Below are 16,761 nucleotides of genomic sequence, written 5' to 3'. Positions count from 1 at the left end.
TTTCTTAATTTTAAAACAGCTAATAAGGCAGTTTATTTTTTGTTATTAATAAAACTGAAATGGCGTTCATCATTGGTACCTAAAAGAAGCTAAAAACAGTCAACTCTTAGCTTTTAAGGCTAGCTGCTTTAGTGTTTTTCTTCGGTCAGTTGGTTTAGTTGGGAGAAATATTAAAATGTCCGCTTTATCTCTGTCCTGTTGGACAAAACTCCAACTGAATCTTCATTACATCCGAACTCTGCTTCATAAGGCTGCTTTTTGTTCTAACCAACCCACCCAGAGCTCCCAGTATGGACAGCACTCTCTGAGGAAGGTTGTTATTACTGGAATAGGACTGGTGTGTCCCCTGGGCACAGGCACCGCTCTGGTGTGGGAGCGCCTCATCAGTGGCCAGAGTGGGATTGTCGCCCTGGACCCTGAGGAGTACAGGACTGTCCCCTGTAAGGTGGCTGCTGTGGTACCGAGAGGGTCTGATGAGGGTCAGTTTAGGGAGGAAACATTTGCAACACGTGCGGAATTGAACAGCATGTCCCCAGCCACCGCAATGGCCCTCGGGGCTGCTCAGTTGGCTCTTGAGGACTCAGGCTGGTGCCCCCAAAGCCCAGAGGAGCATCTTAACACGGGGGTGGCTGTAGGCATGGGGATGGTGTCACTGGATGAGATTGCTCGCACCTCCGCCGCTTTCAGAGAAAAGGGCTACAACAGAGTGAGCCCTTTCTTTGTGCCGCGCATCCTGGTCAACATGGCAGCGGGGCATATCAGCATCAAACACAGACTGAAGGGCCCTAATCACTCTGTGTCCACGGCCTGCACAACCGGTTCTCACGCCATTGGTGATGCAGCTAGGTTCATCGCACACGGGGATGCTGTTGCTATGGTTACAGGCGGAACAGAATCCTGCATCGGACCACTGTCAATGGCCGGTTTTGCCAGAGCACGTGCCCTCGCCACCAAATGGAACGACGACCCTCAGCTGGCCTCCAGGCCTTTCCATCCGGACAGAGACGGGTTTGTGATGGGGGAGGGGGCAGCCGTGGTCCTGCTGGAGGAGCTGGGTCACGCAGTGGGAAGAGGGGCCAGGATCTACGCAGAGGTCCTGGGCTACGGGCTTTCAGGGGATGCCAGCCACATTACTGCACCCTCCTCAGACGGGGATGGAGCATTTAGGTGACTCGTTAAACCGATTCTTTTTTTTTTTTTGCTCAACATTGAAATCAGGAATCAAGTAGAAAGTCAGATCAACTTTTTGACCTGCTTAATCATCTGCCTGATGTTTCAACAGGTGTATGTCTGCTGCCCTTAGAGATGCTGCAGTCTCCCCGGCAGATGTTACCTACATAAATGCTCATGCCACCTCCACGCCCTTGGGTGACGCTGCAGAAAATGCAGCCATTAAGAGGCTCTTCCAGCACAGCACTGACAGCCTGGCTGTTTCTTCTACTAAGGGAGCCACAGGGCATCTGCTGGGTGCTGCCGGGGCTCTGGAGGCAGCGTTCACTGCTCTGGCCTGCTACCACGGGGTGCTGCCCCCAACCCTCAACCTGGACCGCACTGAGCCTGAGTTCAACCTAAACTATATTCCCTGCACAGCACAACCATGGAGGACTGAGGGTCGACGGCTTGCTCTCACAAACTCATTTGGGTTTGGTGGAACCAACGCTTCATTATGTCTCAGCAGTTTCCCATGATAGACTGACTTGATGACATTTGCCTCAAAAATAATAAACTAGAGTTTAGAACATCTGCAATGTTCTAAAATGACCCAGTATTCACCAGTAAAAGTGATGTCTTTAACTGGAACTGCTTTCCAAAATGCTTTAATTCATTGGGCTAGATGCCTCTGTCTTTGGGAGCATTTTCTTGTTCTTAGGACTGTTAAATATTTTCAGAGTTCATGGTTGACTCAGTAACACCCAGGTGACTTCCTCCACTGCTGAGCACCGCTGTTAATGTGTCTAAAACGTTATGCTGTGTTTGGGTTTCTGCTAAAATGACACTGTGAATTATGACTGAACGTTGCAACATTAGTCCAGTTTGTATCAGGGTTGTTATCCCAGATGTGCTTTCTTTTCTGAAAGAACAAACTTCCAAATATGTTTAAATAAAATTGGATCAGAGCCACTACCTTTAACTGACCTTTTGAAAAAACACAACTTAAAATTTTTGGCAAATGTATGTTTTTTTTTCCAACGGCCACCATTTTATTCCTATTTTTTGGTTTGGAAGTAAAGAAAAGCGTGTCGTTTACAAAAGGAGGATGGATACATTTTCTTCTGTGGAATGTTAGTATTTATGACAAATTATGGGGGAAAAACATATTTCAGATAAATGTCAGGAAAAATAGATCTCAAAACGTGTTGCTGACACTTTTAATGCCGGTCTATTGTGGAAATTGAATTCAATCAGTCCATAAAAAAGTTGCTCCTTCCTGGTAAAAAATTATGCAGCCACTGAAAAACTGAACTCTGCATGTTTCTCCCTCCACCACTAGATGGCATCAGCATGTTTCTCCCTCCTTTTCTATCATTGTGCAATAGCCAAGAGGACTCTGCTTTTGAACTCAGAAGAAATGCGTTCATTATTCACATCTTATTTATTGCAAAACTCTTGACAACCAACTGTAGTCCATTACAACATTATTCACAACAAACAATTGGAAGGTTTTTGCACTGGTTGCCTTGTCTTAGAAGGAAGGGTGCCTACAAAGTCTTAAAACACTGATATTGACATAAAACGTCTTCAGTATTCTTAAGATTTTCTACACCAGAACTTGTCAAATGGAGTTTTAATTATATATTCTTAAAAAGACCTCCTGTATTTGAGGGACATTTTCCTTAAAATGGGTCTACGATCAAAGCAAAGTATTTTTAAATATTAGCTGAACATTGGGACACTGAGCTAATTAGTCATCTCTACAAGTCAATGCTCAATCAATGCTCTTTTGTTGTTGCCTGGATCTTAGTCATGGTTTTTGTACTGAATGGACCCACGATGACAATCCCAGTAGAAGCTATAAGTTTTCAGAGTTTTACCGAGTGAAAACTGTCTTCAGCAAAGGATATTAAATCTGACCCTTGAAAAGGTGATCCAAAGGTCAACTGAAGAGAAGAGTCCAGGCAACCACAGAGGAGTCCTTGTGAAGAGACACATTAGGGGAGAAGTCTGATGCGAGGATAACGGGAGGAAAAGCACAAACTGAGTGGTAGCAGCAGACTGCAGCAGCTTTATTCAGAATTCAGGGGCCCACAGCAGCTCAATTTTAGAATCCATGAGGCAAAATATACCAGACACACAGGGAGACATAGTATAGGTCAAGCAATACAATTTGTTCTGATCAAAAAAAAAAATCAAAATGTGAAAATCCAGCAAGGGAGAGGCAGAGACAGAGTAGGAACAGTCCAGGTTAGATCCACAGGAATCAGAATCAGAACCAGCTGGACCGCTGAGACAGACACTCTGGCAATGAGCTGAGAAAACAGGTTTTCTGCTTTACGATAATCTGGAACACTGTCAGTTTTTTGCTTATGGTTATTAGTAATATCCTGATCTGAAAACAATACTATTTATAATGAAACACCTTCCTCTTGTTTTCTTCTGAGCCTGTTTCTGTGTTCTCAGCTTTATAGTGGAAAAACAAAACAAAAAATCTCAAGAGCAGAAGAGAGAAAAAAAAGGTTAATTAGAGTCGGTGTGTCAGGATTTGAGTGGAAGTAGTGGTGGTGTAAATTGTCCACTGCTCCTCCACAAAGCTCTGCTCTGCAATATGCAAATGTCTTCAGTTCTAATGATTCTGCTGAGAGGAAAGGAAGGATAGCCAGATCTGGTTTTTCTTTTCACAGATCACATGTGGTCCCAAATATTTTAATTAATTTATGCTGATATTTTAGGTTTTAGGTTCATTTTGTTCTATAGTTGAGGTAATACACAGCAGATAAAGGAAATTTGTCTTTGGAGGAATTTTTTATTTGTAATAGTCTCACATTGTTAAAAAGGCATTTTATTCCCCATTCAATAGAGACACATGTATCTAAATCTCCTCCTCAATTGTCAAGTCTCACTCTGGCTGTTTAATGTCTGGTTCTGTTCTAGCTACTGTGGGTGTGTCTCCTTTGGCAGTGTGTTCCTCACTATGTGGGCGGGCTGTGAGAGCTGTGGAGATACTCTGATGATGTCATTTTGGGTACGTACCCATGGTCCCCGGGACACCATGGAGTCCACCATGAACTCCACTGTGTATCAGAGGGAGCCTGGAAAATATGTAACACCATCTGTAAAAAAACTAAACAAAAAAAAATCTAACAGAAGCAGTACCCTGAAAATTGACAATACCAGTACAACCACCAAGGACTGACTGAGAATAAACAAATGGACAGTATTGGGCCTAGTCAAAGCCCATATCTGGGTTCATTTCCCAAATGGAAGTTAGGACAGGGACAAAATTCATTTGAAAAGATCTCAATTTCTAGTGTTTATGAACCACTTATTTGCCAGAAACAAAATAATTATCATTAGAAATCAGTAAGGGGACATTTCTTATTAAAAGATGTTTCTTAATGGTCATCCTATCAAGAATTAGTCTGAGAACTGACAGCGGTTGGGTTCTCTTTGGGATATTTGCCATCTATAACTGTCTGCAGAAGCCTGTCAATAAACCTGAACTTTAATGCGCTGTGAGCACAAGAAACCAAATTCAGTTGAAGCCAGAACCTGTGAGCTCCTTTTCAGCACTGAGAGGCCGTTGTGGACTTCTTTTTCTGTAGGTCTGTAGTTGATGAATGGTGCTACAGTCTCTGATGAATTTAACAACATTATATAAAAACAGCCTCAGATGATGGATCACTGTACTGGGGAATATCTGTCCAGACCCATTTTTAGAGATTATTTTCTATTAACTGCTCTGGATGTCAGTGGCAGTAAATGAATAAATCAATTATTCATTTAACTTGAAATTATTCATTTATCTTCCAAAAAGGGACTAACCTGACACTGATGAATGAACCAAAGCAGCATAGAAAGGAAACCCTTGCATTTTATTGAGTATTCTGTTGCTGCGCAGACCTTCCATTTAAAGTGCATCTACTGTGTGTTTTCCTCTACACTGGCTTTAAATTAATCTCTACATATAAAAGAGAAGTGTGACAGATGAGCCTTTTACTCTAGCTTTCCTTCAGGATCGTCATTCAACATTTTCCCTCGCATTGTATCTCCTATGCCAGAAGTGGCCTTGTTCTACCTTTCCATGTCTTCCTCACTCAGCTGGTCAGGAACCATTGATTCATAGTGCTGGAATGATGACTTTTGTTCCAGCTGCTCTTGCTTTTCTTCTTTTGTACATTCCTGCTTCTCTAATTAGGAGAAATCCAAGCTGAATTACAATCGCCATGGCAACAGTCAGGGTGATATCCCTTTGATATCACCCTGTCCCACAGGGAGAACCGCTCATCACCACGTTCTAAAAATAGAGCGTCTCTTCTCACTCTGTGGCGCACGCTTGATGGCCTCCATTTCTCTGCTCTGTCCATTATTGAAGCCAGCTGAAGCAGCACTTTGTGCAGCCATACTGCAACAAAATGACATTTTAGTTGCTTTCCTAAACTGTGATTCCTGCTCTCTGGGTGGGGGTGATAAACTGTAGGGGTCAGGTGATGACTGGTAGAAGACTTTGGTTTGAGAAAAGGAGGTTTCTTCTGTTTTCTGATGTTTTTACAGGAATTCACTTTTTTAAAACAGATTTATTTTTTTCAGGTGAATAAATCAGCAAGGCAAAGAAAACAGAAATTCAGGTTCTGTAAAATCCTTCCTGATTTTTTAGATGAAACAAAAACATGATTGTTCGCTTGAAGAGATTCAAACTAATCCTGAAAAGATTTAATCAAACCAACCCTTAAAGTCCTTGACCTTATGCAAGCGACTGTTGCTACTTTTGTCCAGGAAGAGTGTAAGCTGCAAGTCAGTGACTTGATGCAATCTGCTGGGTTTCCTTGGATGTAAACTTTTTAAACTATACTTTGAATACTGCACTGCTTAATAACTAGGATCAATTGGAATGTATGTGGGATTGAATCGAAAAGATTTTTTGGTGACAAGACATCATTTGTTGTGAATTAGTGCTATATTAAGAAAATTGAACTGAATTGAAAAATACTCCATGAAATATGTCCAGTCTGAGGAAAATCAACAGTCCTCAGTCATCTTGAGTTGCTTCCAGTTCTTCTTTCTAAAGATTGAACCAACAGTTTGCCTTTTTCCTTTTACTCCCTTTTAGTTGGTAGAAATAAAATACTTAATGTTTTTAATAATTTATATATCCTACAATGTAAGTCTCGGTGTTTTTTCAGATTCTGTCTCTTGCTGTTGAGATGAAACAGGATGAAACTACAGACCTCTCCATTGCCTGGCAGGTAGCTCCTCATTTTAAATAAGTCTTTCCTTCTGCTCCAATGGCTTCAGTATTAAAAACGCATTTGAACCATTCGGCCATTCAGATCTAGCCGTGCTTTTTAGTAAGAGAATATGTGCTTTAGTTTTTTAAACATGATCTCTTTAGCAGTTAGTTTAAACAAAATAAGAATGTGTAGATACATTTTTTAATTTACTCTAAGAACGATGCTTTATTTAGGCAAAATGAGAAACAGTTTTGCAAACATTAGAACTTTGTTAAATAAGGTATTAGATAACTGTTCTAGTCCTGTTGAAGAAGTTTAGCATGTTCTCCTTCTTTCTCCCTGCAGTGACAGAGGCAGCATGTTAGTCCTGCAGTCTGGGCTTTTAATTTTTGATCTTCAGCTTGAGCTGATCAGAGCAGACTGATGGTTCAGTGAGGTGACAGCTAGGTGAGGGCAGTTCCTGTGTGAGAACACAACACCATGCACACCGCACCAACATCAGAGATGTCTGCTTCAGTAATGACCATCACCCTGTTGTAGTTTGGTCACTGCTACGATTTTTGCTATTATTGGGAAATGATACAGCTATTTTGTTTTATCCATATCTTTAAAGATATATCAGACAAATCAACTAAAGTCAGTTTTAATATATATTTTGATAATCATCAAGCCAGAAATCTTCTCTGATAACATGTTTACAGTTATAAGACACTGAATTAAAACATACATGCCATGCTCCTTTATTCTCATAAAAATACAACATAACTTCTTTTGTTTTCAATTTGCTAAATGCCACAATGAGAGAAAAAAATATTTATAAATTACGTATTTATAATCACAAGTATACACACATTTCCTCAGTCTTTGATAGCGCTGTCCTTTTACTTGGGTCAAATGTTTTGGGTTTTCTTCCTTAAGCGTCTTGCTCTCACACAACTTTTCAGATCTTCTCACAAATTCTCTACATGTGCAGTAAGTTTTATTAAAAATATTTTTTTAGCATATTTGTTTAAACTGTCACTGTCACAGACAACCTTAAAAGAAATCAGGGACAGGTTTACACTGTGTGGAACTCTGAGAAAACTCAAACAACTTGCTAAGGTTTTTACTTTAGCATGAAATCATAAAGATAGATTAGGGATTTATAAAATTATATAAGAGATCTAGGTCTTCTTTAATGAGGGTCTTCCTACATCTGGGGCTCTAGAGGTTCCATTGCTGCTGAGGCAGTTTGGCTACAGTTAATTTTGGTATGAATTTAGATTATAAGATGACCAAGCTCATGTAAATCAGTGTATGGAAATCTTTGAGAGGGCAAAAAGTACCAAAGGCCACTTACATTAAATTATCAATGGGTTCTTAGAACTGGGGGGAAATTGTGATACAGAAGAAAGAGAAAAAGTGCTGGCAGCAAAATCACAGCAGGGAAAATCTTCCGTTGTCTCATAGCAAGAAGGTCCTGGGTTCAATTCCCAGCCTGGGATCTTTCTGTTTGAAACCTGCATTTTTCTTCAGGAAGGAGCACAAGATAGACGCTAGAGAAAGGGTGTAAGAACATGGAGAACACCTCAGAATGAGTGCTACCACATGGAACCACACTCAGGTGAGGAGCGATCAGCAGTCTGCTCCTTTCAACCTCTGCTGATGGTTGTTGATCAGCAGGTGGGATCACCCTGACCCCCCCCCACATCCCCCCACCTGCAACTCCAGGTTTCCCCTGCTTTTCACACCTAAAACTGGCATTATGTCTGATTGTGATGATTGGGGTGTCTCTGGTTGCTTTTCCCTTGTGTTTCTTTCTTTTTTTTCCCATAGGCTTTGTGGGCTCCAGCGGCCCTTATTTTACAGTTGTCAGACAGGCAAGCGGATTGTGAGAGAGGGGAAAGACATGCAGGGCAGAGACATGGAAACAGTGAAAGGAGGAAATCTTTGCTCTCTAAGAACAGAATGGTGTTTTCAAGATTGACAGAGACCAGGACTTCTGGAAAACTGTTCTAAAACTGATCTGACACTAGAACAGATGCTGGACCAGATCCAGTATTCCAGATAAAGAACTGCCATCTGTGAAGCACAGAGCTGGAAGTGTCATGGTTTGGGGATGATTTGCTGCAGCAGGACCTGGTCAACTCTATTTTTTCTGAAGGTATATCTGAAGTTATAAACCTCTCACACCAGTTTATCCCTCTAACCAGTTTAATCAAACATAAAATACGTTAGCTAAAGTTATAATTGTGTCAGATTGTACAATGTGTCTTTGAAGGTAATAAAAATGTAATGCACTAATTTTTGATATACAGAATAGTGCCTTTGCAAAACACTCATTGAACTTCTCCATATTTACTTATATTGTAGCCACACAGTGTATTTTATTGTCTTGAGTCCAATATCATTTATTATACCCTGATCAGCGATCAGGTGGTAAAAGGGGTTAAACAAAAAATATTAACAGCAAAGTTATTGATTATTTTATTAAGAGCAATTATTTCTTAATGTTGAATTTTTCTCTAATTGTTCCTTTCAAAAAACTCAATTCCTTCCTTGACATGTTGTTTTCACCTTTACCTGTGACTTCACATAGCACAACCAAGTGTTTGGAATGAAATCAGCCAAATCAAATTTCTTCAACTGGGAACAAAACTGTTCCATTCCCCTCATTAAAAGACTGCTTACAATGTATACTACATTTGCCCTACAATTGTAATAAAATAATTTAAGCTTTCAAAAATAACCTTTTTTTTATCAGAGTGAAAAATGTTCCTAAATTTACCCAGTAACAAGCTTCAGTCAGCCTTGTGCTCAAATAACCTCAGATGGAGTAGCTGAGAGTGTGCAGAGCAGACTCAACAGACAGAACATGAGGGCTGGGTTGGAGTTTGTTCATGGAGAATTAGAGTCACGACAAAGTGGTAAACAGAAGGAACAGCTAGAGAATAACTGGTACAGCACCCCGAGAGAAAGGGACTTACATCTGGCTCCTACAAAAAGCAATTTCAAAGGGAGAATGATATGGAAATACAATTCCTGAGAAAAACCAGATGAGAAATGAGATGGCAGCAACACAAATGACAAGAAATAAATTGAGCTGGAGTGTATTAGATATTCAAATGGAATGACCCTGCAGAGTCAACAACTGGGATGAAAACTCAGATTTTTAACGACACTCCTCTAATTTCTGTTGGCTCTATATTACATTACTGATTAGTGCATTAAGTAATAAACCAAGCTAATGTCAATATAAGAGCAAACAACTAAGAATAAACAAATTACTACTGATGAGAATTAAAGGGTCTGAAATAATGAAGGAATGTTTAACAATCCTATTAGGAGATATTGATGGAGTTTAGAAAGTTATTAATGAGATTTCATCAGATTTTCCTGAAAACGTTTATGACAGGAACCTCACTTCTGCTGCTGCTTTCTCTTCTAAGAGAATAGAAATGAATGGACAGGACTTGAAATTCTTCCTCTGAAGAAGAATTGTGCTGTCCAAGGTAGATGCTTCATAACCGTAGAAACGATGGGCTCCTATGAACCTTCCCCAAATTCCATACATCACCACGCTCTGCCCGGTGGTCGCCTCTCTCCCTCAACATCAGATCGCCACCAGCATGAAGACAACAGTAGGATCTGATGTTGTGTTACCGAAACCAAGGAGTATACTGTATGTACTGGGAACCTGATTACTGTCTGCATGCATGCTGTATCAGGGATTACTGTAAAGCCAACGACAATGCGAGCAGTCGAGGAGGGAATGACTCAATGAAGTCTGCTGGGTTTCCTGGAATGTATGTGCGATTGAATTGAAATGATTTGTTTTGTAAAGTGCTTCAAGATGACATTTGTTGTGAATAAGCTGAAAATGGACACGGGACACATGAGCAGACGAAAAACAAGAGCAGAAAGCACAAACACTGAGAATGGACAGGAATGGACAGAAACAGAAATAAAACACAAGATGGAAAAAGTCAAAATGAGCAAACTAGTCCAACAGATCATGACAGTTTGAGTTTCTGGTATGAGCACCGCCACAGAAGGAGCAGACATGCAGCAGTCTACAGCTGGAGGCTCAACAGCCAAGGTCACTGATATTATACAGGATTGGGCAACTTTGTTTGTCAACACCCCTTGGAATGCTAACTGTGGTTCTGATGTTAACAGGACTAGCGATGTTTGGTAGAGGAGTGGCAGAAGACAGGTGATCAAGAGTGTTAGCACTGCGGGATGAGGAGGAACAAGAACAGAGGAGGGTAATGGAGCAAAGAATAGAACAGTGGGCATCTCCTGGAGCACTAGGTTTCATGAACAGGAGCTGTAATTGGTGGTGACTGAGGCTATAGAGACGTTTGAACCGTCTGAATGTTTTAAAGAGCATGAAAAGGAGAAAGTACCACAGAAGGGTATAAGAAGATGAGACGATGAAAATATCCATGCACATCTCAGTGGGAGAGCAACGATCAAGAGTCTTTGTGTGACTGAGAAGGAGGATCATACATTTACTGAGGGAAACCTGTCTAATCACAGTAGGGGGAAAGTTTTACAAAGTTTTTTGGATTGTTGAAGTAGAGGATGGAGGTGAATAGCAAGAATGCCATCCTTGGTCAGCATGAATTGAACAAATTGTTTAACTTGAAAAGGCATGACAGGGGTGTGTCCTCCTGGCCAAATCCACTCATTCTAGCTGCAGCTTCACATGGTGATCCCATCTGCATCTCTCTGGAGTTTCCACTGTGGTTTTGTCATTTTCTTTCTGCAGCATCTCTCTGTTGGTCTTTGGTCAAACCATCAGATCTTCATTTTTATATTAAGACTCATACATTTTAAGTAACATTTTGTGCGTTTTTACTGTTTCAGTGCTTTTTTTGGAGCAATGTTAACAAGCTACATTTCTTCCCAATAAAAGTTTGTATTTCCAGAGCCAATTTCAGTTGTGATTTCTGAGATCACTGTGCATGTATTTATTTTGACAGAATCACAGTACAATACACACGTAGCTCAAATCAGTACATCAGTTAGCATGCTACATTAGCTGCATTACTTCATCTAAAACTCATGTACTAACAGGAAGTTATATTCTTGCTTCAAAATGCTTAAGGCAATGACTTGATACACAAACTATTTCTCAGGTTACTCTTTTGGAAGTTAAATCTGATGGTAATCTGTTATTTTCTAACATATACTTACCTAGAAGATCACCTGGACCCTCAATCTGTTTATGAATCTGACTGTGTTACAGTGGCTCCTGCTCCAACTAACCTCTTACCAGAGTTTATCTTCACATTAGAAGATTGATAAAAAATCAACCAATCACTGCAGATTAAACTCTCTCTAAAGCAAGTCCAGCTGTGTAAACATTGTCTAATTAACCTTAAATTAGTTTGGTTCCCGCTGAGCACTGAAGCCTCTATGAAGCTTTTGTGAGGCACATTCTCTCTTGGATGGAGCCAAGCAACATCTTTCTATGCTTTTTTGTGGATAATCGGAGGAACAGATTGCAGTGAGTAAAACACGGCAATCACAGGCCTCCACCATCTGCTCCACTTTTGAAATGGAAGATCTCATTAGACCATCCAGGATATTTTTTTAATGCCAGCTAGCTCACTGTCTTGTGTTCTCCATCTTCTCCAAGTTTGAATCAGTCTGATGGGCAAAAATGAAATGTTTGTTTTCTCTCTGTTTAAAAATATACTCAAGAAAATAAAAAAATAAAAGAAATGTTCCAGTTTTCTATTCATGAGGCTCTGTTCTGATTGTGTTGGAGAAGCACCATCGTTTTTGTACAGCCTCCACAAGCTGTGGAGAAATCAACACTTCTCACACAGTGCAGATGGAAAGGTTTCTCAAAACACAGTTGCTCCAACCAGAACCAGACTAATCCATAATAAACATTTATGGTAGTTTATTACAGTACAAGTAGGAAATGTAAACAACGAGGAATAAAATTAAGTCCTTAAATGACTAAAGAAAATGAGAAAACTACCCTTCACAATGCTTCTTACAATGCACAGATTGTTGTATCAGCGTTATTCCAACAACCTGAGAATGTACACTAACAGGACTGATATGAACCAAGGTCCATATGAACCAAGGTCCAAAGAGCTTTAGAACCAACAACCAAGGTGAAACGGTAGAGAGCCTACAATGTTCACCAAGACCAAACATGTAGGTCCACCTGTAACCCCACCTTTACCGCCTTTGTGTCTGATTGGGACAATTGGTAGACAAGAGCTAAAAGATGTTTTCTATAAAGGAGAATCTCGTGTAAATTCAATTTTTTTCAGCTTTTTATCATGTTAAAATGTTATTCACTCATATTTGCTTTCATTCCTTCCTGCATGTTTGAGAATTCCTTTAGTCTCCCGCAGCAACCATTCGGCCACTAGTTCCTGTCAAAGGAATGATGAACATGTCAGCAGTGGCGGAGCCAGAGGAGGGGCCAGGGGGGCCAGTGCCCCCCCTGTCATCTGATTGGCCCCCCTAGAGGCCCCTCCCAGATGATTGACATGTAACAGCACCAGGTTATTCCTGTACATTATTTGGAATCATTCTAAGTCAACCTAATATCTAAAGAAGAAAAACAATAATAAATATATCAAAAGAAAATGTATAAAACTTTATATAAGTCCATGTGATGACATAAATAAATAGATTTTTATCAGGCGCGATACCAGCCTCCTTTATACTCATAACAACAAGCTGATATTCTTCTCCTGGGTGTTTCAGTTGCTGCGCTGTGGTGCAACTCAAAGGCTAAAGCACTTCATACCTGGTGGTTGTAAAACACCAATAAGTTATTTATTGATCCTCCGCAAAAAAGAGAAAAAAACAAAGAGGGGCCGACAATGTTCCTAGTTTGGATCAGAGGTGGCGCTACAGTTTTTTTCGTTGTCCGTCAAAGAAAAAAATAATTTTATTTCCAATTTGTAGTCATCAAATGAAACATTTATTATTTCTCTGCTAGAACGTTTTTGAAATCAGGTAACATTTCACGAAATGATGTGATTAGAAGACGGCAGAACTCTGATCGTTTCCTGATCCCTCAGCGGGAGAAAAACCAGCAGAAGCGGATCAGCTGCTGGACGCTCCAAAGTCTCTGGTCCGTTAAAGCGACCAGATCAGAGGTGATTCTCTGACTGATATTGTTCTTATAATGTTTAATAATGAGCTCCACGATGTTCTCTGTGCGTAAAGTTGAAACTGTCTGCGCACCAAGTGGTCAGCTGATCACATTCTGGACAGAAACCAGGGAACTGCTCTCTGTTCTCATCAAGACGAGGCTGAGGAGGGAATCTGGCATATTAACTAGGTTAAGTTTTTACTGGTTTTGTTTTTAAAACACCATTAACATAAGCAGTGTAACTATATATTGTATATTTGGCGTTTGTCGTCTCATGTGTGATTAATTGGAGCGTAACCGTGGAGCATTTATTGCCCAGCGCTCTGCGCTTGTTTCTGCCTAACGGATCTGCACTTTAATTTCTTTCCTCTCTCAACAGTCAGCTGTTATTCCTCTACTTAAACTACAATAAGTAGATCACATTCTCTTTAGGTTTTCTCTGTGTGCTGCAAACTCATTAAATGTAAACTCATTAGAAGCCCAAACCACCATCAGGCAAATAATTCTGGTCCGACCCGAAATATTGTTACCTGTCAAATTACCTGTCAAACCAGAGCTTCCTAACCAAGGTGTCCATAACTCTTCAACACGCTGTCAGCTCCAGGTCAGAAAGATGCATTTAGTTCAGTGTCCATGAGATGATATTCAGAAAGGATCTTTTATTTGATTGATTTTAGTTTCCTCTGCGATGAACTCTGCATAAAGTCTATCATGTCTCCATGTGTGGCAGTCAAAGGTGTTAATTATAACATGTCAAATGACAGAAGGGCCTAAAAACTAACCAAATATTCAGTTTGGTTATTTTTTTAAATTATATATATGTGCACACACACATTTAAAATTTTGCCCCCCCAGAGGTAGTCCTGGCCCCCCCTTAACCCCATCAACTTTAAAAGTCTAGCTCCGCCACTGCTAATCAGGCATGTTGAGATTAGGTTATGTTGATAAACTGTTACAATGGGTCAGAAGGTTCTTGCATCATATAAATTGTAAGTTAGTGGATTGTACATACTGATAGTTAATTTTCATATTTCTGAAATGACAACAAACATCACTGAGAGTAAATAAAAGTGACGTTTGCAACAACAAAAAAATCCAATTGGGAGTTTTTACTGAAATGCCTACTTGAAACTCATTATTGGTTATTGTAGCTTAGCTTAAAAACTATATATAAATAGTACTGTTCTAAATTTGTTGTCAGAACAAATTATTTCATTTTATTATATATAAAAAAACAAAACAAAAAAACTAGTTTAATTATTGGAAGACTTGCATGTTTTGGTGTTTATATTTCTTACATGGTTATTTTATTTTATCTCCTCAACAGCTGCATCCAGACACTCCTGAACTTTTCCTGGAAAGCAATTAGGCATCTTTAAAATAGGTGTGTACATTTGTTTTTGTTTTACTCAACCTGTTAAACCTTTAGTTTAAATTAGGAAGTGTGTGATGTTTTCTGCAATAACATAGGCATAATGTTTTGTTATGCGTCTTTCTAATAATATCTAATGCAGCACTATGTAACTTATGATACATTTTTTTACATATATGTTGAAACTCTCTGTGGTGCTGCTCATCCCACTTCTCCCTGATCTCTTGCATTTGGCTACGCTGCAGCTAACGAAACCTCTCATGAATGTTAAGGCTAGTTAGCATGGACACCGATGAAGGTGGATAAACAGTTGATTGACAGCATGAAGAGGTTGATTGACAGTGCTAAGACTATCCTCCTGTCTCTGATTGGTTGGTTTTGGTTGGGAGTGATGGATTTCTTCAGATGGAAATAGTAGCTCAGGGGAAATGGAGGAGTTTTTATTTTCACAAATTATACGTCTCGTGACATAAAATCATGACATGGTGACTTTATTTTAACAAATATGCAAAAATCAGTGTATGTTTTTATTTTCAAAAGAAAATATTTGTGTATTGTGTATGTTAGGGGTGTACCAATAAATCTTCCCCAAATCCTTAATTTTGAAGATTGGTGATCCGCCAATACATGTGAAAGTGATTTCATCCACTGATCTTATCTTCCTCAGCAAATATCTAAAAATCAACCGCTTTCCTCTCCTGTTAGAGACGTTTGACTGAGACCAGCCCACCAGGTCATGTCTTCATGTTTGCAGTTATCAATAGTCACCCCACTGTTGCCAACCTACTGACGTTTTCTGCATTTAGCAATATTCAGACAAGACGATCAGTATCGGCCAAAATCAGAATTGACAAGTCAGATTTTTAAAGATTGGTCAGAAATCTGCAATTGACACACTCCTAGTGTAGATTTTTTTTTTAATCAAAATTACTCAATGTTGTTGTTTGTGAAAGAGGTATTAGCAATTGGTGAGACGCTGATGAGAAAGGTGATATGCTGCTGTAATGTAATTTAGAAGCGTTTTGTAAAAAGTATGTTTATAACATGAAGTGTTTCTGTGTTAAACTTGAGTATCCATTCTCTTTGTTTATAGATTTTCTGGGCTCAAACCCTGAATAAAGGTCGACTGACATGACGCAGACAAAGGTGAAGAAGCAGCTTTGCATTCCACCAAAATGGTTCAAGTCCCTTAATGAACTGAATGACTGGGAATTCATGGAAAATTTGAGCCTTTTGAAGTTTAAATGTGATTGTTCATCTCATCAAACCTGGTGCAGCAAGAACCTATGCGAAGCACAAGAACTGGTCAGACAACTTTTGGTAACTGGACCTAAGAGTTGGATTGACCTTTTTTTGCAGAACATAAACATAAAATGGACTGTTTTGTTTTATGTTCACAGCAACTAGAGGTAATGAGAGAACACACTCATGAATACAGTGTCTTCCACTGTCGTTGGCATTAGGCTGGGTTTATGTAGCATTTGATTTTTAACTAAATATTTATACCTGTATTTCATTTATTTTGAAGTATGTTGGTCCTGTTTACAACTATGATTTTCATGTTCCAAAGCAATTTTTTGTATGTTCCATCTTATAGTAATTATCAAAACTGTTTGACTACAAAGACTAGTCAAGATTGCTTTACATTTAATTTATACGTTGAAATTTGTATATTAAATTGCAATAAATTAGTTGTGATGTGCAGAAGATAAACATTAGCAAGCTCAAGAATATGTTTAACTCTTAATATTTAATAGCAAAGGCTAGTTATAAAGACTAGATGACGTCAATTTATGGTCTTAAATTGCAAAATAAAGTCTGCAAATTGATTGTAGAAAGGTTTCATTTTTACATCAATTTGCAAGATGAGCTACTTTCAATCTAAGTGT

The 16,761-nt window shown here is 39.4% G+C and overlaps 1 protein-coding gene across 1 annotated transcript; it reads left to right on the top strand.

Moving 5' to 3' along the window:
• Positions 1-57: 57 nt before the first annotated feature.
• oxsm (3-oxoacyl-ACP synthase, mitochondrial) lies at positions 58-2,121 on the top strand. The gene is made up of 2 exons (XM_008421253.3): positions 58-1,167; positions 1,283-2,121. The coding sequence occupies exons 1-2, from the start codon at positions 176-178 to the stop codon at positions 1,686-1,688; spliced, it is 1,398 nt and encodes a 465-aa protein (XP_008419475.2). The 5' UTR covers positions 58-175; the 3' UTR covers positions 1,689-2,121.
• Positions 2,122-16,761: the final 14,640 nt, after the last annotated feature.

Source organism: Poecilia reticulata, chromosome 11 (genome assembly GCF_904066995.2).
Source record: "Poecilia reticulata chromosome 11, P_reticulata-male-v2, whole genome shotgun sequence".
Taxonomy (NCBI): domain Eukaryota; kingdom Metazoa; phylum Chordata; class Actinopteri; order Cyprinodontiformes; family Poeciliidae; genus Poecilia; species Poecilia reticulata.
The sequence above is the reverse complement of the archived record's forward strand: the minus strand, read 5'-3'. Positions and strand labels throughout refer to the sequence as shown.

Bases quoted from the DNA above. Each gene is read 5' to 3' on its own strand.
- oxsm (XM_008421253.3), top strand. From the start codon at position 176: ATGTCCGCTTTATCTCTGTCCTGTTGGACAAAACTCCAACTGAATCTT. The intron at 1,168-1,282 runs GTGACTCGTTAA...ATGTTTCAACAG, and splicing joins GACGGGGATGGAGCATTTAG to GTGTATGTCTGCTGCCCTTA.